The sequence below is a fragment of the Tenrec ecaudatus genome, chromosome 2 (genome assembly GCF_050624435.1).
Source record: "Tenrec ecaudatus isolate mTenEca1 chromosome 2, mTenEca1.hap1, whole genome shotgun sequence".
Classification (NCBI taxonomy): Eukaryota; Metazoa; Chordata; class Mammalia; order Afrosoricida; family Tenrecidae; genus Tenrec; species Tenrec ecaudatus.
Window position 1 is genome coordinate 211759545 of NC_134531.1, and position 23049 is coordinate 211782593.

Sequence of the window (23049 nt, forward strand, 5' to 3'; positions counted from 1 at the left end):
CAAACAAAGACAGCATTCCAGTTCCCTGCTCGGGATGAGAGTCCACACAGTGCACGGACAGTATTCGAAAGGATGGGGTTTTATCGGGAAAGCTAACAGGTTACAAGTCAGGATCAGAAATGGCAAGGATGCAGCAGTTCTCCAGTTACAACAGCCTCTTCTGCCTAAATGCGCTCAGTTTTCCTCATTCTATGAACCACGAAGCCCACTGCACCGTCTGTGGTCTTGGTGCTGCTGTCTCTGTTTCGGCTGTAGCTGCCACCTCTCCACACAAGGGTCTCAGGGTCCAAAAGACATGTTCCACTTGGTGCTCTTCTTTCACAATGGTCATGCGTTCCCCATACCTGCCTCAGCTTTTACCTTGAGGAATGGCAAAGTTAGCCAGTGCCCACATCAGATTTTCTCACACCCTGTTTGCATGCTCCCACCCAGTGGTTTGGTGGGAGTTATAAGGACTAATAGCCAGGAGAGTCCTAGCTAGGAAGTCAACTGCACCACAGTAGCACACAACTGGCATGGGATCGGGTCCCACATTGCACTCTTTTCCAAGACCCTACTTCCAAGCAAGACCATGTTCACAGGCTTCAGGGGTTAGGATGTCAGCATTTTGGGGAGGGGAAGAACAGAATTAAATTCATGACAAGGACCTTCACCAACAAAAGAGGAAGAAGACCTGAGGAGGCTGGGCCCTTTCCACCCATAGTAAACATGGCTCACCACACACCCTGCATAGCCCTCATTCCAGCATGGGTGGCGCGATGGTTTCCTCGTGTGCTTTTGCTGATATGAACTGGCTGATATCTGACCATGGCTGCTATGTAGAATTTGCTAGAAAAGGACATCATGCTTCATAAAGTAGTCGGTGAAAACGAAAGGCTTCATGAGATGAACTGATAGACTCGCCACCACAATGAACTCAGGTATACCCATCCTCGTGAGGATGGAATGGAACAGGGAGACAGTTAGCTCTATTGTACATAAAGTTTCAGGAAGCCCTGGTGGTGTAGTGGGCTATGTGTTGGGTAGCTAGCTGCAAAGTCAGTGGTTCAAAACCACTGGTTGTTCCATAGAAGGATGAGGCTGCCTAGTCCTGCAGAGATTTACAGCCTCTGAAATGCACAGGGGCCATGCTACTCTGCCCTGTAGGGTCACTATGAGTGGGAATTGACTCGATGGCTGTGTGTTTGGTTTGGGGTCTTGTACATGAGCCAACTCGATGGCAACTAAGCTCAACAACAACAACAACTGTACAAGAGTACAGTTGAACGGAAACTAGCCTCATTCTCTTTTCCTGAATTTGCAGAACGTTGTAGCAAACAGGTAACTTCCAAGTTCACACTTGCAGAGCTCGGAGAAGCCCATGTGCCCATGTGTCCTCACCAGCCTCCTTTTCCCTTCCAGGGCCCTCTGCTGCTCACCTTTGAGGAGGACCCACTGCAGCCACCCCTGGAGCTGGCCGTGCAGCAAGTCTCCAGCATGTCCAGGTCCGCCCAGGAGAAGGTAAGAGGCGGGCGTGGGAGATGCTCACCTGTGGCAGGCCTCTCTAGACAGGTTGGAAGGGCATTGATGTCAGGGGGCAGCAGAGTTTGTTTGAAAGGCAAGAGGCCTACATGACCAACCATGTCTAGTCCATCAACCATGGAACGGATAGGCACAATCTGGTGCATGCGCGTGTGGTAGGATCTTATCTGACCTTGTGAAGGAAAGAACTTCTGGCACACGCCATGACATGGTGGGCCCTGAAGGGATTGCTGAGAGAAAGAAGCATACTGGACAAGTAGCATGCAACTCTGTTTCAGTAAAATGACCCCATTTATAATGAAGTGTGCAAAATAGGGGATCTGTAGCCATCAGCTTCCGGGGCTGGGTGGAAGGAGTCTTGAGGGGAAATGGAGCATGGTTGCTAAGGCAAGGCTTCCCCTTGGGGTGATGAGAACGTTCTAGCAATCGTGGTGATGGGGGCATTACTCTGTGGATATGGTAAGCAGCATTGACATACACACCTGAGACGGGAGAATGGAATGCTCTGTGATAAAATTTATGCAGGTGTGCGTCACTTAGCACCCATGATGTGTTCTGTGATTCAGGATGCTGTGTGAGTTGGATGTTGTACAAATCCCATCGTGAAGCATTTTGCACGAGGGGCCATCTGAAAGCAATGGAATGAAAAGATAATGGACTTTCCCCACGGTGTTTTGAAGCTCCCATATAGCGGTGCCCGTGCATGCATGTGTGTAATGCATAAATATAAACTGTACATACTTATGTGAAGGTCCGAAGTGGTTTGCGCTAGATGAATTACTGCTAAATTGATGGTTTGAATTCGCTCAGTCATGCCTTGGAAGAAAACCCAGGGATGAGTTGGCATTGACTCGGCGATAGCTGGTGTGTGTTGTTGTGTTGTTGGCTGTAGTTGGGTCTGTTCTTACTTGTGGCTTCACTGGACATGACAGAAGTACTTCCGGGCCTTGTGCCGTCCTCATGGTCACTTGTGGATCACACCATTGGGATCCATAGGGTGTCCACTGGGTGGGCTTTGGAAGTACCGTATATACTTGTGTATATGCTGAGTTTTTCAGCACATTTTTAAATGCAGTTTTGTGGTAAAATTAGGCGCCTTGGCTGATATTTGGGTCGGCATATACTCGAGTGTATACGGTAGATTGCCAAAGTCTGTCTTGGTGAACTGAAATGAAAAGCTCTTCTTAACCCTGCCCACCATGAATGACCCTACTGGTCTTTAAAGTCAGGTGGCACAGCTTCTGGCAGCCCAGCCACATGCAGGCACTTCAGTGTAGCACACTGACAGACGGCCAGGGAACGTCTTCCTTTGGGCTGGCTGGGTCAGCTGCAGCCCAAGGTTGCAGCCCCACAGATCTGCGAAGGCCTGCGAGCTGCAGCGCCCTGTCTGTGCCTGGTTAAGCCCGACCTTCACAGCGGTAGCGGCACCCATTTTCCCATGAACTCTCTGAAGCCCCCTCGTGTAGATGAATAGTGTAGTGATTTTTCTCTTTTCACAAGCACAGGCCACACTGTCATGAGATCAGGCATGTCGCCTGTCTCCGTACACTCACAAGTTTCTAAAGGGTGTATCGGAACACTGGGTCCTAGTGTGTCCACTTCCCAACTGGGTGTCCCTGAAACAGTCTCCTGAGTGTGGTCTCTAGGCCCTCAGCCCAGCAGCACAGGCTGTTTCCTCAGACCCTTGTCAGTATGTGGTCACACAACGAGACTCCTCGGACTGCGTGTGAGGCAGCTTCTGGAAGACTCCAGGCTGTGGGGCTACAAGCCTGCAGCAACCAGGCAGAATGTTGGCAGCTGCAGAGCTAGAGAGGGCGCGGATAGTTCAGTGCTTGGGCTTGAAGATAGTGGAGCGGAGGTATAGAGAGCTTCCAGGCTCAGCCACCAGGCCCCCCGTTTGAGAAGTGACTCGCAGTACAAGTGAGTGCCCCTTACTGCCAAGTAGGGATTGGCTGCCTTGGTAGTGGCTGGTCTCTGTGTGTCTCCTGACACTGTCCAGTTAGGAGTGGAGAGCAGCATGCAGGGCTGGCCTGGGGGTGTGGATGAGGGAGCAGTCAGGACATGAACACAGTGCAGGCCCTTCGAATCTCCACAGTCAGACTTACTAAAACGCTGTCTGCCCTCCTTGTCAGGCGTCCAGGCCCCATAGCTGTGAAGGTTGGTTCATGGCTGGAATGGGGTCCTTCCAGCATAGGTGCTGGAATCCTGACCGCGGCAGTTGTGGGTGTGCCCTGCTCTGGAAGTAAGCTTGGCTTGGTCTAGGTTAGACCGTGTCAGGCCTGTCTGAAACCTATCATCTTTGACAGGTAGAAAGAGTTGTTCAGACACAGAGAAGCTAGCGCAGGTAGAAGCACATGGATGCCAAGTGGCGCTCTCTTAAGGACCAAGGAAGAGTCCCCTTAAAAATGCCGAGACTCCTCCCTGATAGTTTCCACTTCCAGGAACTGTGAGGAAGTGGACACACACGTAAGAATAAGATCCCTGGTGGCATAGTGGTAACGCATTGAGCCGCGAAGCACAAGGCCAGCAGTTTGAAATCACCAGCTGCTCTGCAGGAGAAAGGAGAGATTTTCTGGTTCCGCAGAGAGTATCAGTCTGTGAAACCCACCGGAGCAGTTCTGCCCTGCCCTGGAGGGCTGCTCTCAGGGGGGATTGAGTGTGTTTGGAGAGTTTTGAGATGAGTGCTTCGCATACGAAAACTTGGAAGTCCAGAATGATGTTCAAAAACCAAAGGCATACGGCCTTCTTTGGAAGTCACCTTTTCTTGGGAGGCCTTTGGGGGGTAGAGAGGCTTAATGCACTCAACAGCTAATCAAAAAGTAAGCAGTTCACATCTACCGAGAGGCACCTCAGAAGAAATACCTGGCGATCCACTTTGAAAGAACCAGCCACTGAAAACCCCCTCTGTGGGGCACTATTCTCTTCTGACCCTTGTGGGGTCTCGTGAGTCTGAGTCAGCGCTGTCCTTTCTGCCCCGCTCCACTCTGTGCTCACCTCCCTCCCGGTGTAGCCTCAGGAGCGTTTACAGCCACAGACATGGAAAGGTGCACACGCAGAGTCTGGTTTTGTTTGCTGGCAGTAGTTCTTGTGTTCTCTTGGCCAGTGAGGACGTAAGGCTTCCATCAGCTGGCCATGGCTGTGACCTGTGGGGCAGAGAGGGCCACGGGCTGGGTGGACAGGCACTGCCATACCCTAGGTGGCTGTCCTCTGCCTTAACGTGGTGGTGACGTGAGGGAGGAAGGGCCCCGGTGGACAGCCCCTCGGAGGACACAGCGGGGATAAGAGTCATTGGAGCTTGGATCTTTTCAACAGTCCCCTTCTCTGGAGCATGGACAGACATCTGAGATAGCCGTGGCGTATTTTTAGGGAGCCTTCTTTTCAGGGTGAGCCCTGGTGGTGTAGTGGTTGTGTGCTGGGCTGAGATCTGCAAGGTCCGCAGTTTGAAACCACCAGCTGCTCCGAGGGAGAAAGACGGGGCTTTCTACCTCTGTAAAGAATGGCAGTCTCGGAAACTCACAGGGGCAGTTCTACCCGGTCCTGTAGGGTTGCTGGGAGTCAGCATTGGCTCGATGGCCGTGAGTTTGGTTTTGTGGTTGGCGTTTCCTCGTAAGGACATGGAGCTAATTCGATCCAAGTATCCTTTGTATGTCGTGTCCTGGGCAGCAAGTTACTTACACTTGTTCCGGCCACAATGCGGTAAGACACCCCGGCCCTTCGTGAATGTTGTTGCAGGATTTGCGCTTCCCCTCCCTTTTAGTAATGAAGCTTCAGCCTCTCCCCTGTGGGTTCCAAACTTCCTCTGAATTAGATGTCAGCATTCTCATGTGCTCTCCCTCTGCAGAATTATTAAGAAGAAATCCCAATTTCTGTCTCCACCCCACCCCACCCACAAAAACAAAATATCCAACCTCTCCCTGTTGGGTCATTTCCAACTTGCAGTGCCCCCACGGGCTACTGAGCGGAGCTCTGCTAGAGGCTGTCCTTCCCGGTCATTGTGACCGAGGTTTGGAAGAAGTACACACTTAGGATCTCTAGGACACAGAAGCCCACCCCCCCCACCCCCTCCAGTCAGGGTGTAACTTTCTCATCTTTGCCGCTTGGCCTTGGCAAGAAGACAGGCCTGCCCTGCTCCCCGGGCCACCCTTCTCGAGCAACCCCCAAAGACCCTGATGCACCAGCGTGCAAATATCTGGTTCCTGAGCAGCCTGCTGCCCTCGCAGTGTGTCCTACATGGAGAGCAGGAGGTGGTCTCTGCCAGAGATTATAACCCAGCTGTTAACTGACAAGTTGATTTTTGACTCGTGGTGCCCCTGTGGCTGCTGGACCTGCTTCCTCGCATTTCCTCGGCTGGTTGTGGGGCACAAGCCGATCTCCAGGCCTTCTAGCCGTGGTGTTGCCGGGTGGGTTTGAACCACCCACCTTTAGATCAGTAGTCTAGCACAACTGTTGGCGCTGCCCAGGGGTCTTGGGTTGTGCACACTTGAGGGCGTTTTCCATCGTCCTGTGGGATTGACAGTGGGTCCCCTGCCCACCTTGTCTGGCTGAACATGTGCCGGGTCCCCCTGCTCAGGTTTGTGTGGCAGTCGTGGCATTTTCCTAAGGGAAGGCTCTCGGGTGCGGAGGAGACTGTGCGCTTGCTCAAGTCGAGTCCATCCCCGCACCCTAACTAGTTGCCGAGCTGACCTGACTCACAGAGACCCCATGCGTGTCAGACTGCACCGTGCTTCCCCACCTCTCCCAGGGCTGCTTGGTCAGAAGTGGATTGCCAGGCCTTTCTTCTGAGGTACCGGTCTCTGGGTGGATTTGCACCCCCCACTGTTGGGTTGGCAGCCAAACGTTACTGTTTGTACCATAAAGGCACACCCGCAGACCTAGGGTGGCTGTGCGCCCAACTGACGGCAGGGAGGCATTCCCCGTGGGGCTTTCTGCGCATGGCACCATTACCTTTAACCTGGTCTCCAGGGACTCGCTCTGCTCTCTCGTCTAGTCTCAACACGCACAGGAGAAACATATTTCTCCGTGACTTTAATTGCACCGTGGTGCAAGAGCAACAAGTTTCTACCTACGTCCTCTTTCCTCACATCCTGGGAGAGGAATGTTCCAGAATGTTGGACCCAGAAAAAGGACATTCTTTTCAAGAAAGATTTTCATATGAATCCAAACCTGCCGTGGTTGAGTAGGTTGTGATTCATTAGGGAGCCTGTAAAGAGAGAATGGGATGGCCGCACGGGATCGCTAAGCCTCTCCATCTGTGTGGAAGCACTGTGCCTCATCTTTCTCCCACAGAGCAGCTGTTGGGTTCGAACTGATGACCAAAGGTTTAACCCCTGTGCCACCCGGGCTCCTTGGTTTTCTTTCACATATGGTAGCTCTTGGGGAGGGTTTTGTTTTTGTCACAGAAAATCCCACACCTACACAAAAGAAGAGGGAGGCGAGTCTCACTGACTCTATGTGCCCCTCAACCAGGTTCACCTCAGCCGGTCTCCTTTCTCTGTCTCCCCAGCAACTCCCCTCCCACCCCCGGGGTTGTTTGGTGTGGTTCCGGACCCTGACTGGCCCCACACACTTCATTCTTGTTAGTCCCATTTCACAGGGAATTGGGCGTTGGCCTTCTCTCCACAGGGGGAGCCTTGGCTCTGCCTCTGCACACTGTCAAGCGTTTCTCTGCCCACTCTCAGGGCCCCGTGTGAGGGCCACAGCTCTGCCAGGAAAACTTGGCAAGAATCTGGGTTTGGGCAGTGGCACCGTGGCGGGGTGGGCAGGGGGCTCTCTGGGAAAGACAGGCATCTCTTTCCGGGGGAATGATAAGTGTGTCTCTGAACTTACCCGCTGTGCTTATTCGGAAAACTCCAAGGGAACTGTGGGGCGCTTGGCACTCAGATACTGCATGTGACGGTGGCTTTCCCCTCGTGGGGCTGGTGTCCTGTGAGAAGCCCGCGTGATTTCTCTTTTCAGTGCTTTTTCTAAATTAATGGAGTGTTCTACTGGTAAAGTGATGAGCCAGCTCCTGAAGGTTTAGATAAAAGTTATAAGTCTCCCAGTCTGAGGGAAGTGGGGATCCCGGGAAATACCGGTTAGATACAGGCTTGCTTTTGGGCACTTCCTTCTCTTTCGGCCACAGACCGGTGTCATGCCTGCCGTCCTTAGAAACAGTCCTTAGATGCACACAGGTTACGTCACTTGGCCCAGTGACTGCTTCGGCCAGAGGAAGTGGTAGAACTATGGATTCAGCCTCAAGAGACAAGCACTTACTACTACATGCAATATGCAGGGCCTGTTACTATTAATGTTGTACATCAGTATTTCACTTTAACTCTGACAGCCACCACTACTACCACACCACCACCGGCAGCTTCAACACCACTACAACCATCGTCACCACCAACATCACCAACACCTCTATTACCATTGCAGTCACTGCAGCCACTGCTTTATTTCACCTCCACCACTGCCACTGCCACCTCCATCAATAACTAGTACCTTTACCACCATTACCACCTCCATCAATAACTAGTACCTTTACCACCATTACCCCCTCCACCACCACGGTCCCCGCCATCATTACTGCTATTACCTCCCCCCCCACCACTTCCACTCCCCACCCCACGCCACCATCACCCCCACCTTCCTCACCAGCCCCACTTGCACCTCCATCACTGCCACCATTTTATCACCAGTATCCATCTTTTCTGCACCACCACCACCACCACCACCATGAAAGAGGCGGTGAATCCAGAGAACTGAAAAGCCATACCCGAGCTTTGCTTATGTAAAGCCATAGTAACAAACACAACTTGAGCACTTAGGTGGAGTTTTCTAGCCAAGTCTTTATTTCATGTTGCGCATAAGAGGAACCCATAGCCTACATTGGGTGTGTATTGACACAAAACACTGGGTGCGTTTTGGATGCTGCGTGTCTATCTCCAATCGAAGACTGCATGTTACACATTTACAAACTTTGGATCTCCCCTGCTTTCCCCATACTTCAATGAGCTTCTTTGTTTGCAAGGGGAACCAACATAATTTCGACAAGAGTTGGTCTTTCTAGTTGCTAGGAGGAAGCTTGATTGCCCATGTCTTTTGTTTGTTTTTTGGTTTCACAGGACCTGAAATTCGAGCTACTCCATTAGCCTGGTATGTATGCTAAAATGCTCCTTGGTTGTGAAAGTGTTTTGAACGGGTCTTCCCAAGGGGAGGCTGGGACATTCCTCATTGGAGACCCAACCCTTTGGAGATGGCATGCAGATACTGACCCTAAATAAGAGAAGGCAGAGGTGGAAGTATTGCCCAGATTCCTGAGGATTTCTGGGCTGAGTCAGCCTGACCCTGCCTTGGAGAAAACAGTAAAAGGAGTTTCAGGCACAAGGACGCTTTGTCTGTCTGATAGAAAGCACTGATACGGGGGTGGGGGCAGCCCAGTGGCATGGCCCCCAAAGGGGAACACCAACACCAACTTGGGAAGAACCTAATTCATTCATTCCTTCCTTGCATTTTACATTAAGTCTCTTCTATGTGTCTTTAAACCCAGAGTGCCCCCCTATAATGTTCATTCACAGATTTTTAACACAAGGAGCACCCACTTTAACCCACCCTTGAGGCCTGGTGGTGTAGTGAAGTTACAAGATGATCTGCCAGCCCCAAGGTTGCAAAGCACCAGCGACTCTTTGGCGAAAGAAGAAGCCCACCGGGGCAGTTCTACCTGGCCTCAAGGCTGCAGCGAGTCAGCACTGACTCCGTGACAGCGAGTTTGCTTTGTGTCTGTGTTAGCAATACCTTCTGCTAGTGTCATAGGACTGAAAAACCTCTGTCCCTTTTAAGGCACATTCTAACAAAGGGATGGGGTACCAGATCAGAAGGAGTTGTAGAACCCAGAGAAAGGAGCTTGGAGCCCAAGTACCGGCCCGCCATCCCCAGCCTCAGAATACCATCAAATAGGCCATCTGACATCCTTCCTTGGGCTTGGCCACCATCTCATTTTTCTGTTTTATCTCAGAACACTGAGAGGGGGCGTTATAAAAATTATATTGGCACATGTATATTTTAAATCCATGGACAAATAGGGTTAACTTTATAGATGTTCTGATAGTATTTCGCTTATTAAATGGAGAAGTAAAAATAAAGCTCAATAAAGCTAGACCTTTTTTAAGTGAAAAGACAGTGTCTTTTTGGGTGGAAATCAGAGAAGGAAAACTAAAATATTTTCTACTAGAACGGGTGATAGAAAAGTGGCCAGACTTTACGCTGTCAAAGGCAGAAACCTTGTGAGACTTAAACAAGGCAGTCCCAGCCAGTCCCGGCTCTCACAGGTTTCTCTTATCTTTTACATTCGAGTTGTGGTAGCCCAGCGATTTAATATTGGGCTGCTAACCACAAGGTTGGCAGTCCAAACTCACCAGCCAATCCACAGAAGATGAAGCGGTCTACTCCATGCAGGACTGCAGTCTCAGAAACCCCAGGGAGCAGTTCTAATCTGCCCTAAGGGCGGCTATGAATCGGACCGACTTAATGGTGTAGATTGTGCCATCTCAGAGAACGTCTGCAGAGGTGAGGAGAGCCCATGAGCTTGGGAAGGATCTTTGACTTAGAACACCCACTGATCAGTGTCTAGTCCTTCCTTTGAGTTGTTGAGGTCTTTCCTTGAGGTGTTATGTGATTAAAGCGGAAACGATTAAATAACACAAGCCTCTTGGATGCGTCTCCTCGGGTGTATTGCGAGTGCTTTTCACAGACACAGATAATTAGCTTCTTCGTTCTCCGGCATGCTATACGAGAAGAAGGAGCTAGGCATCTGCCCAAGAAGTTTGATAGTGAAGGCAGGTACAGATGGGAGAGTGGGCTTTGCAGATATTACAGGTTATTCTCCTTGGCAAGCAGTAGCCTTGCTGAGACTGCCTCAGCCTGGAATTTGGCCTCTGTAATTAAATAGAGCACAGTGGCTTCTGGATAAGCCCTATTTGCATAGGTATGTGGCTATTTGATTTTAAGGTGTGCACCAGAAACAGGAGTGAGCTCACAGGTGATGGGCATGAAGGCCTCCTCCACTCTGTTAACCAGGTTAGAGAAACTGAAGCCCCCAGTCTTCCAAGCTTACTTGCACACGATGGTTGAATGTGCCACATCCTATGACTGTCTTTGCCAGGCTTCCTTTTCTCTCGGAATTATTTTCGGAAGTAGATCTGTCAGGCCTTTTTTCTAATCTGCCCTAGTCTCAAAGCTCCACTGAAAGCCGTCCTCGGGTATTTGAAATACCAATGGCATCGCCTCTAGCTTCACAGTCACACACAGGACAAAACCAGAAAAAGCCAAACTCACTGCCTTCAAGTGGATGCCGACTCAGCGAGGCATATAGGACGGGCAGAACTGCTCCTGTGAATTTCCAACTGTTTATGGGAGTTGAAAGCCCCATCTTTCTCCTGCGGAGCGGCTGGTAGTTTCGAACTGCTGACTTGTGGATCACAACCCAACCCTTAACCACTGTGCCACCAGGGCCCCTTACCATAGTACAGAGCCCCTTACCAAAACAGGTGGCAGCAGCTTGAAGCGCTTCTTCTCTGATGGAAACCATGGGTTTCCAGGCCCAAGCCATTAACAGTCGATCCACCCTTAGTGTTAATCTAGTGCTCCTGGGTGCTATACTTCCAACTCCCCACCTTGTGTGGCCCCTCCCCACTGCAAAACACTCTTACAGTTCACACTCTGTGGCTGGATTTTGTAGTGGTGCATAAAATTCAGGAGTGTTTTCTGTTTGCCTCAGGAGAACAATGAGGCCTTCTACTTCTGTACAGAGTTACAATGTTGGAAATCCACAGAGGCTGTTTTACCCTGTCCCATAGGGTCGCTGTGATTCGGCATTGACTCGATGGCAGTGAGCTTGGGGTTGGGGTTTTGCTTGCCTTGGGAGAGTGTTCAAGAAGAAAGCAGGCAGGCTTAAAGATGGGCTCTTTTCAAGGGCCACCACCCATCTGCCAGTGTGTCCAACTGGGGTGGCTTGGGTGTGGTTATCATGCTGGACACTAAGTCGCTGACAGTTTAGATGCCAGCAGTCACTCTTGGTGGGGGTTTTAGTGGAGCTTCCAGACTTAGACTAGAATTGAGGACTTGGGGATCAACTGGAAAATAAAAAATTAGCCAGTATAAATCCTACAGATCCCAAAATACTGGCCAACATTCTGCTGGGTGATGGACTCCGTAGGCAGAAAGGCACTAAAAATAGATGGGGGCTGGTTCCACCATGTGGATCATGTAATTAATGCCGCTGAGTTACACATGTGAAAAATGTTGGTGCGTGGCACATTTTTGGCTATCTACTCACAATAAAAATAAACGAATCCTCTGTATCCATATACATACACGTAGATACAGGGCCTGCAGCAAGAGCATAACAGTGATTATGAACATGGCCCAGGCAGCATGTGATTCTGTTGTAGAGGGCTGTGTTAGTCTGGGTACTTTAGAGAAATTCACAAACTCATGTATAAGAGTTTTATATAAAGGGTAAGTGCACATCAAGAAAACATCCCAACCCAGTGCTGCCCAAGCCCACAGGTCCAACACTAGCCCATATGTCTGACACCAATCCACAAAGTGAATGTGTAAGCATCTCAGCACTGGCAGGGGTCTCCACACGGCTGCTCCAGCACCCAGGGCTGCATCAGGGTAGGTCCATGTGGCTTCTCCTCAGGGATGTCTTGCAGGAAGTTAGCCTTGCCAGCTGAAGCAGGCACTGGCTAAGGCAGCTGCACCCTGGTGCAACCATCAGAAAGCAAGAGACCTGAGAACTAGAAAGGCGAGGCTCACCAAGCCATTTATCCCTCTGCCCTTCAATTAACACCACGTGTTTATCAGCCAGCTTGGCACAATACATTAACCCAATCCACCCCTTGCCAACTTGGCACCTGTACATCATTCTTTAGCCTCAAAATTATAATTAAGTAACAACTACACCTTAACCCAATAATCCTGTGAATTTTCCCCCACCTATGAAAGTTTGTAAGCCAACCATTTCATGCCTTTATACCCCCCAATTTTGAGTATCCAATTTATATACTGCCCACTTACATCAACCCAGTTCTCTGAGAAGACAATCATATTTTTCGACATGAAGAGACTTTATTCCAGTTGGAACCTTGTGAAGTCCGTATCCATAAGCAAAGTCAAATCCGGACAGGCCATCCATAAATCAGCAGCAATATGCACCAGCTCACAGGCCCAAAAAGTTCCATCTGGTTGGGTTCTGGTCAACTCAACACGGGCTGCCTCACTCAACCTCTCCACAGGGTGTCCATTGGTTGCCTTGCCTTTAGACCAGGGGTCCTCAAACTATGGCCCGTGGGCCATATGCGGCCCGCTGAGGACATTTATCCCACCTGCCAGGTGTTTTTGCCGCCGCTGCTTGTCCTGCTTAGCAGCCGACTCGTCCAGTGTGCAGAGGAATTTGTTCATAGTTTTTTTTTAAACTATAGTCCGGCCCTCTAACGGTCTGAGGGACAGTGAACTGGCCCCCTGTTTAAAAAGGGACCCCTGCTTTAAACCATTGGCTCTCACCAAAACTCAACAAGCCTAGCCCCCTCGTGCTAGGTCATGAACTTTAGACCAGTCAACCTGCTCTCATCTTTTTTTTCCTGTAAACCAAGTGCACAGGTGTCAGTGGCCAAACTCAACCCATCTCTTTATTGCTGCATTCTCCCACTTCCACTCAACAAGTAGATCCAGGTGGTCACCTAGCAAGCATTTCAGCCTGCTCTCAGGCCCTCTTTAACGTTCAATCCCAGAGAGGAGTTTTCTTCATGGTTCCAGATTTTTTCCAGCTTCTGACAAAGACTACTGGTTTCTGAGGACTCCAAAGCACTGGGTGGGGCATATCTTTTCAAAACTTTTTTTGCAGGCATGGCCTAAACTCATCTAAAAGATAAAATTTTAATGGCTGAAATCAAGTGGACTTACAAACTTTCTATTTTTCTACTTCCCATATTTTCCCAGAAAACAACTGAGTAAAGTGTCCTCTGGCTAGACAAAGAAAAACTACCATGAGGGAGAGGTCAAACAAACATCTCTCCATCTTACGATTTGTTTCTCCAGTGCCCACTCCCAGGGTACCATAATGTGTTAGTCTGGGTACTTCAGAGAAACAAATGCACAGAAACTTCTTGTATAACTCCAGTTAACCCCACATGTGTTTATCAGCCAGGTTGGCACAATAAGCTAACTCAAGGGCGTCATCAGGAGTTGGAGTTGATGCCAGCGAAACTGGTTTTGGGTTTTTGAAGGGTTTTGGTGGTCCTCAGTGAGATGGATCGACTCTGGACCAGATGGACTGACTGACACAGGTTGGTGCAGCACCAGGCAAGGTTACGTTCTTCTGAATGACACAGGCTCACTGTGAGCCCACAGAGGCTCAACAGCCCCCAACACCACCAGCATGCCTGCAGCCTTAAGTCTTGGCGTTGCTGAGTCTGCTCTGGGGCCACTGAGGCTGCTCCCCTCTTAAGCCAAGTTCTTGGTCGTCACCAGAGGTAGTCTCCATTGCTGCTGATTAACTTTTAAAATCGGCTACTGGTTTCTAGCAACTTCAGAGGGAGACACGTAACAACCCAAGCCAGTGAAAACGTGGAGATTGTGGGTAGATGATTTCACCTGATTGAGGTTCTCTGTGGAGATAAGTTGGGAATTTAAGAATGGATTCCCATGAGTACTCTTATGGAGCAGACAGCCTTTGGGGTCCGGATCAGGATCGATACCTGCTAATCAGTATTTAGTAGATGTCAGCCTTTGGCATTCTGAGCATCCAAGAAGCCCAGCTATCTGCACGGGTTTCCTACCTAAGCAGCTGGGTGATCCTGCACTCTGGGCTCGGCTAGTGGAGGCCCCACCACTATCTGCAGTGCAGAGAGATGCCACTCCCATTACGGACAACATCTTAATACTCTCAAAGGCGATCACCTGTGTTGAGAACCTCCATTGCGTTGCTGCCCTCTTCCGTTTGACAAATGAGACATTTGCATTTATTTGGGCCAGCGGCTAGTCCTGGCAGAGGGTTAGCCTAATGGCTGTCTCTTCTGATTGGCCCGTAGGAGCTGCGGTGGTCATCAGTCCAAATGCTCTGGCAGGTCCGGGTTGATATTTTAATTGGCAGCCTTTCTCTGGCTGCACTTGGAGAGGAAGACATGGCTGGTCTGTGTGACTGATTCTGTTTAGAGGGTTGGGAAACAAGCGGGTGCTATGTGATGCCATTTACATGAATGTATTAGCTGTTGTGGAGTCTGTGCCAGCTCGTGGCGTCTTTTGCCCTGCTCCTTGCGTCTTCATGATCATCGCCCTGTTTGAGCCCGTTCTTGTGGCTTTTGAGGTCGCCCACCTCATTGAAGGTGGCCCTTGTTGTCACCGTCCCTCTGATTTGCCTCCAGTCATTCATCCCGTCTGATGACATGCTCAATGCAAGCGAGGTCACACCATCCTTGCTTCTAAGGAGCACTCCGCTGCACTTCCTCTCAGGCTGATTGTGGATCAACACGTGGGCCTCCTCGGTGATGTCACTGACTGCCCTGGCATGACTTAAATGGTTCATGGCGAGCCAGAAGTTAACATGCTTCTCCCCCGCCCCCTTTAACTAATTTCTTGGGCTATTTACATCTCAAGGAGCGGGTGGTAGAGAAGCTTCCTGTGGAATTCTCCCACAAGGGAACCACACGCCTTCTTGTCAGAAGCAGTTAAGCCCTCAGTGCCCTGCAAATCCTGACGGACTTGGCATAGAAGGCCCTAGAGCAGTTCTCAACCTGTGGGTCGTGACCCCTTTGGGGGGTCTAATGAGGGTTGCCTGATTCATCACAGAAGCAAAATGACAATGATGAAGTAGCAACGAAAATTCTTTTATAGTTGGGGGTCACCACAGCATGAGAAACTGTATGAAAGGGTCGCGGCATGAGGAAGGTTGAGAACCACTGCTCTAGAGAAAGAATAGAAGGGACTGAGTCATCGTTTCTGCTATCAGCCGCCGAAGGCTGGGTTGGTTGAGGCAAAAGACGAATTTTCTCTATGCCCTGCCATGTTTGTGCGTACCTCATCCAGGATCAAAATATGCCCCCATAGCCCCCAAAAGCAATTGCTTACAGATCATTAAGTTTTAAAAGGAAAAGATGACACTTCTCAGGCAAACATTTTCTTCCCCCACCTTTAGTGTCCTGTGGAGGCGCAGTGACGTGATGGGGACTGTAGCTCATGCAGAGGGGTGCCAACCAGAGTGAGTGAACATAGGGGCTGTGCAGCTTTGTGTTGGTATCTAGAGGAGGCAAGACGCTTGCTGTTGTTTGCTGATAGATCTAAGTGATGTTGGGCTTTGAAAAAGGCCAGAGGATACCTGTCTGCAGATGACATTTTTATTTCAGAGGGGCCAGGGGCCAGGTAAGCCAGCTGGTAGACTTGTTACAGAAGAAGAAAATTAGGTGTAGAGGGCATAGTTAGGTGTGGAAGGTGAAAGGGAATTAGCTAGGTGATGAAGGAAAAAGTGGAAATGTTCTATCCCTGAACTTTATGTCAAAATTTTTGGATAAGCTTGCTTTACACTAGAGAATTAAAGAATTTTCTCTTCCCTCCCTGCAGTGGGAGTCAGCAGCTCCTTTGGAAAGGCTGGGTATCAATCTCGCCTCAGCTGTCCTGATGTTTTTTTTTAATAACTTTATTGGGGGGCTCGTGCAACTCTTATCACAATCCATCCATCCATTGTGTCAAGCACATTTGTACATTTGTTGCCATCACCATTCTCAAAACATTTGCTTTCGACTTGAGCCCCTGGTATCAGCTCATTTTTATCCCTTCCTTCCCCACTGTCCCTCCTTCCCTCCCCCCTGATAATTTGTAAATAATTTTTTTCCATGTCTTACACTAACCAATGTCTCCCTTCACCCACTTTTCTGTTATCTGCCCCCCAGGGAGGGGCTTATATGTAGATCATTGTGATCAGTTCCCACCTTCCCCTTTCCCTCCTGGTATCACTACTCTCATGATTGGTCCTGAGGGGTTTATCTGTCCTGGATTCCCTGTGGTGCCAGCTCTTATCTGTACCTGTGTACATGCTCTGTTGTAACTGGATTTTTTTTCTAATATGCTGCTTGGTTTTATTTTTAATCATTTTACTAGGGGCTCATACAACTCTTATCAGAATCCATACATACATCAATTGTGTAAAGCACTTTTGTACATTCATTTCCCTCATTCTCAACATTTGCTCTCCACTTAAGCCTCTGGCATCAGTTCCTCGTTTTGCCCCTCCCCGCTCCCCCATTCCTCATGAACCCTTGATAATTTATAAATTATCTTGTCATGACCTGTACGATGTGTACCTTCACCCACTTTTCTGTTGTCCATCCCCCAGGGAGGAGGTCACATTTAGATACTTGAAATCGGTACCCACTTTCCAACCCATCCTCCCTCTACCCTCCCAGTATCACCACTTACCACTGGTCTTGAAGGGGTCATTTGCCCTGGATTCCATGTGTTTCCAGTTCCTATCTGTAAACCAGTGTACATCCTCTGGTCTAGCCAGACTTGCAAGGTAGAATTGGGATCATGATAGTACGAGGGAGGAGGGGAGGAAGCATTTAGGAACTAGAGGAAAGTTGTATTTTTCATCATTGCTACATTGCACCCTGACTGGCTTGTCTCCTCCCTGAGACCCTTCTGTAAGGGAATATCCAGTGGCCTACAAATGGGCTTTGAGTCATCACTCCGCACTCCCCCACCCCTCATTCACTATAAGATTTTTTTTGTTCGGATGATGCCTGATACTTGATCCCTTTGACATCTCGTGATCCCACAAGCTGGTGTGCTTCTTCCATGTGGGCTTTGTTGCTTCTGAGCTAGATGGCCGCTTGTTTACTGTCAAGCCTTTAAGGCCCCAGACGCTATAACTTTTGATAGCTGGGCACCATCAGCTTTCTTCACCACGTTTGCTTATTTATCCACTTTGTCTTCTGTCCCGACCCGCGGGAACTTCAACGCGGACCCTGGAGGGAGTGGGAATTGGGGTGACAAGAGACACGAGAAATGGAGACAAGACAGCAGTCTGATAAAATCTCATTTATTGAGTAAATGGTTACAGCTTATATAGGCCAGGGAAAGGGAAACAGGCCGCAGGTGTTTCCCTGAGAACAATAAATGGGGGAAGCAAGCCGCAGGTGTTTCCTGAGAACAATGACCTCAGAAAAAACAGTTCCTGTGTGTGGAGAGTTACAGAGCTCAGGCAATAAAGATGAAGACAGTGGCCGGGCCTCATGGCTCCGGACAGGTCCCCGCCTTTATTTTGTAAAGCCAAGAGAGATCCCTTCGGGAACTGCGTCTGTCTTAGGTTGTCGGGCATCAAGAGTCATCCTTACCCGTCATTGATCAATGGAATGCTTTCATAAAATAAGAGCAAACCAATGTCTGTCGTAGGTTGGTATGTCTTGTGCCGATCTTACCCGTCATTGACTGTCCAGTTCAGCACACAAGGGCAGGGGGTCTTATCATAACTTCTCGTATGAGCCACCCTGTTTGCACATCTCAAGGCGGTGGTAATGGACCTGTATAGGCTTTGCCTGGATGGCCTCAATCTGTTGCTTGATAAATGCCATGAGCTTGTTAACCACCACAGGTCCCAGTGAGAGCAAGAGTAATAGGCTAACCAAGGGGCCAAAAGTGGTAAGAGATAGGGTAAAAGCCCACTCAGCCAAAGAATCTAAAAGGGCTAAGCTGTATGGAGAGGTAGCCCATATTGAGAAACAGCCTTTTAAAATTCCTTTATGAGGGCGAATTTGAGCCCAACTTAATTTCGAACAGGCTCCCCCTGCTCATCTATGGTCTCGGTAACTGGGAAAGCACGTACAGGAGAGAAACCCCCCTCCTCTCTTTCTGCAGGCATTTTCTTTGTAGGGAGATGTTGCCTAGGCTGTTGAAGTGGGCAGGCCATTTCCATCCCTTTTTCTGGTTCTGACACCCTTTGACTCCCTGATCTCAATGTCTGCAGCCTGGTAATCAAAGACTGATGTAACTCTTCTAGTTTTATCTGTTCTTTAAGCTGACTAATTTTTTCTTTAAGTTCCTCTATTATAGGAGGACCCTTGGCCCCCTCTTCATCACTTTCTAGGGAAATAATGTCAATCTCCTCTGGTGGAGACTCTCAGATCTGTTTTAGAACTGACTTTTAATATTTCTTCCATCTGGGCAATGGCCGCCATTATTTGCTGACAACTCTCCTTTCTATCAAATCTGTAATTAAATTCCAATACGAAAAACTGTAACAGGAATTCTTTCCTGTCCAAAGACCTCATAATAATACTCCAAAGCATTGCCAACCCTTTTCCATCTTTTTATATCAATTGTCCCTTCCTGCGGAAACCAAGGACAAGTATCTTTTATAAAGTCAAAAAATTTAAATCACAACTTTTAACCTTTACTCCTCATGTTTTTAAAGCCTCTTTCAATTGTTTAACACAAATCTCATGCTGGGTACTTCCGCCAGACGAAAGCCGGCTACCAGCTCAGTGGGTTCTGCCTCACCAGGAGGCTACTAAAGTTCCTGTGGAAGTGAATTAGAATTTCATAAGAGCATAATGGATGGGGAGGAGAAAACTTAGGGTGGCTGTGAAGGCCCGGATGCCATGTATGTCAAACTGATATCTTCTGATGGCCCTGGATTTATTGTAAAAAGAGAACATGCACTAACATCAGGAACAATAAAAGCCATGTTGAGTGGCCCAGGTCAGTTTGCTGAGAATGAAACCAATGAGATCAATTTTAGAGAGATCCCATCACATGTGTTATCAAAAGTATGCATGTATTTTACCTACAAAGTTCGCTACACTAACAGCTCCACTGAGATTCCCGAATTCCCAATTGCACCTGAAATTGCACTGGAACTGCTGATGGCCGCCAACTTCTTAGATTGTTAAATAAAATAAGTTATAATATACTGCTACCTTTTTTCAGCATTTAATACCTGTAGTTCAGTTAGTAATATTTTCATATAGCATGTTGCCTGTGTGCAATTGGACTCTAGTTCATTGCAAAGCAGTGCATCTTCTGTTCTTTTTTTTGCATCACAATCAGTTGAGATTTGTTTGCTGCATCAACAAATTAAGGACATTTTCACAAACAGAAATAAAGAGATATGCCAATTTGTAGGTGGTTTTGCCTTATCCTTTGGATGTGATTTTCAAAATTATAGCAGTGATAAATGCCGAAATTTAGGCATAAATGAGCAAGGTCTACAGGTAAATAATGGGGCTACACATTTTTGTTTTGTTTTTATAAACCTGATTTTAATAGCTGTCATTAATCTTAGTAGAAGTAATAAAATGATTTCATTATAGACATGTTTATAACTTAGTCAAAATGTTGATTTTTATAACTCCCACAGACATGGGGTTTGAATTTTCTTATGTGTCTTTTGATAAACTACAGTATTGTTTAAATGTGTTTTGTCTTTTTGTTTATTGCTACAATTTAAGACTTTATTTAAAGGCAATTTTGGAAGGTACAGCTTTTGGAGCATTCGCTTTTTTAATGTCTATAGCCAAATGGTCAATAAGTAAACTGTATTACTTTGATATATTATGAATTGTGCATTTTGATCAATCCAAAGTACTGTACTTTCATTGACTATAAAGCTTCATTTGCAGTTCTTAAAACATTTAAACAAATCACAACTTTTAACCTTTACTCCTCGTGTCTTTAAAGCCTCTTTCAATTGTTTAACATAAATCTGATGTTGGCATAATTCCCGTCCCATTTTCAGACGCTTTTACTCACCTTCAGTCTCGGCGCGGCAGGTTCCCGCGGCGGCTGAAGGATTTCACTTTTACTCGCTGGCCTCCTTTGGCGCCTTCCTCCTCATGGTATCCCCCGTATCTGGGCCTCACGTTGGTCGCCAGATGTCCCGACCCGGGGGAACTTCAATGCAGACCCTGGAGAAGGGAGTGGGAATTGGGGGAACAAGAGACACGAGAAATGGAGACAAGACAGCAGTCTGATCAAGTCTCGTTTATTGAGTAAAGGGCTACAGCTTATATAGGCCAGGGAAAGGGAAACAAGCCACAGGTGTTTCCCTGAGAACACAATATGGGAGAAGCGAGCCGCAGGTGTTTCCCTGAGAACAATGACCTCAGAAAAAACAGTTCCTGTGTGTGGAAAGTTACAGAGCTCAGGCAATAAAGATGAAGACAATGGCTGGGCCTCATGGCTCCGGACAGTCTTCAGCTGTTGTGTAGGGAAGGTGAGCATCATAGAATGCCAATTTAATAGAAGAAAGTACTCTTGCATTGAGGGAATACTTGAGTGGAAGCCGGACGTCCTTCTGGTACCTTAATACTAAACCTATAAATATATGCACATAGATCTATTTCCCATCCTCACATATAAATTTATTTGCATGTGTACATGACTTTATCTAGACCTCTATAAATGCCATTTGCCTCTCAGCTCTTTCCTTTATTTCCTTTGACTTTCCTCCTGTCCCATTATCATGCTCAGTTCCCACCAGGGTTTCAGCAATTTCTCGTAGTTATGTTATCCTTGATCATGCCCTACCAGTCCTCCTACACCCTTCTCACCACCGATTTGGATCACTTGTTTTTCCCTTGTCCCTGAGTTTGTTAACACCACTACCTCCCACCCCCACCTCCTCCTCTCCCATGTCCCCCCGGAACTGTCGGTCCCATTGTTTTCTCCTCCAGATTGTTCATCCAGCCTATCTTATTTAGACAGACCTGTGGAGATAATAACATGCACAAAAACAAGACAGAGCAAAACCAAACAACAATATACAACAAAACAGCAACAACAACATACCCATGACAAAAAAACAAAACACAACAAGAAAGAAAAGCTTGTAGTTAGTTCAAGGACTGTTTGTTGGCCTTTAGGAGTGTTTTCCAGTCCAGTCTGTTGGGGCACCATGCCCTGGCCCCAAAGTCCACCTTCTGCATTCCCTGGGGACCTCGCTGCTCTGTTCCCTTTCTGTTCTGTTTCACCCCCTTAGTGTTTTGCCTCGGTGTGGTAGGATCAGATCGGGTACAATTCCCACACTGTGTCTCTGGTGCTGTCCCCTGTAGGGCTGTGGGTACAGCGAGGGGTGCTATGTCTCATAGTGGGGCCAGCCATGTGGTCTTCTCTATGGGCTGGCCACTCTTATTGGGAATATCGTCCTCAAGGCCTGGTGAGCCAGGATGCGCTCCACTCTGTCCTCCTCCCCCTTCATCCGCTCCTGTGTGCTCTGATCAGATATGTCCCTCTCCTGGAGCTTCAGATTCAGTGCCATCCTTTGAAATAAATTCTGGGACGAGGAGCAGGTGTCCACATAGTAGTTGGGATTGGGCCCGGCCCCCCAGACCTCTCCACTGGTTCCCTACTCCACGCCGTCATGGTGCATTCACACCTTGAAGTACTGGGTTGAAGTCTGGTCCCTCTTTCCCTGTGGAGATATAAACAATACCTTCCCCTTGGGTGGGTTAGTGTCCTGTGCCCCAGGTGTAGCTGGATTTTTAAGGTAGAATTGGGGTCAGATAGTGGGGGAGATGAAGCATTAAAGAACTAGAGGAAAGTTTCATGTTTCATCGGTGCTAGACTGTACCCTGACTGGCTTGCCTTTTCCTTGTGACCCTTCTGTAGGGGGATGTCCAATTGTCTACAGATGGGCTTTGGGTCCCAATCTGCACTCCCCCTCATTCACATTGATATGATTTTTTGTTGTTCTGGGTCTTTGATGGCTGATACCTGATCCTATCAACACCTCGTTATCGCACAGGCTGGTGTGCTTCTTCCATGTGAACTTTGTTGCTTCTAAACTAGATGGCCGCTTGCTTATCTTCAAGCCTTTAAGACCCCAGATGCTCTATCTTTTGGTAGCCAGGCACTGTCAGCTTTCTTCATCACATTTGCTTATGCACCCATTTTGTCTTCAGCAATTGTGTTGGGAAGGTGAGTATCATGGAATGCCAGGTTATTAGAACAAAGTGTTCTTGCTTTGAGGGAGTACTTGAGTAGAGACCCAATGTCCATCTGCTACCGTAATATTTAACATATAAATACATGTACATTTATCTATTTCCCTATCATTATATATAAATATATTTACATATATTTAGACCTCTATAAACATCCACTTGCCTCCTAGTTCTTTCTTCTATTTCCTTTTACTTTCCTCTTTTCCCACTCTGTTTGGCCTTTATTCAGGTTTTGGTAATTTCTCTCAGTTATATTGCCCTTGATCAAGCCCTACCAGCCCTCCTCATCATAGATTTTCGATCCTTTGTGCCTGGATTTGTTAGCACCCACTTTCTTTCCCCGACCTCCCCCTCTCCCATGCCGCTACCCACCACCCACCCCCAGATTGTTTGGTCCTGTTGTTTTTTCTAGATACACATGCAGAGACAATAATAAGCACAAAAACAAGCCAGGGAAAAACAAAACAGCAAAAAAGGGAAAGCCTATAAATATTTCTAAGTCTGTTGACAGTTTGGAGTGTTTTCCAGTGAAGTCTGATGAGGTGCCACACCCTGG

At 48.1% G+C, this 23049-nt stretch overlaps 1 protein-coding gene and 1 pseudogene across 2 annotated transcripts in view; both read left to right on the forward strand.

The window, feature by feature from the left end:
* The window catches only part of C2CD2 (C2 calcium dependent domain containing 2), an 82193-nt gene that overhangs the window by 15037 nt on the left and 44107 nt on the right, over positions 1-23049 (forward strand). For both annotated transcript variants that reach the window (XM_075542270.1, XM_075542269.1), the window contains exon 2: positions 1402-1500. In XM_075542270.1, the coding sequence (XP_075398385.1) occupies positions 1402-1500 (99 nt within the window). The remainder of the gene's footprint in view (positions 1-1401; positions 1501-23049) is intronic.
* LOC142441323 (elongin-C pseudogene) lies at positions 19005-19444 on the forward strand (annotated as a pseudogene).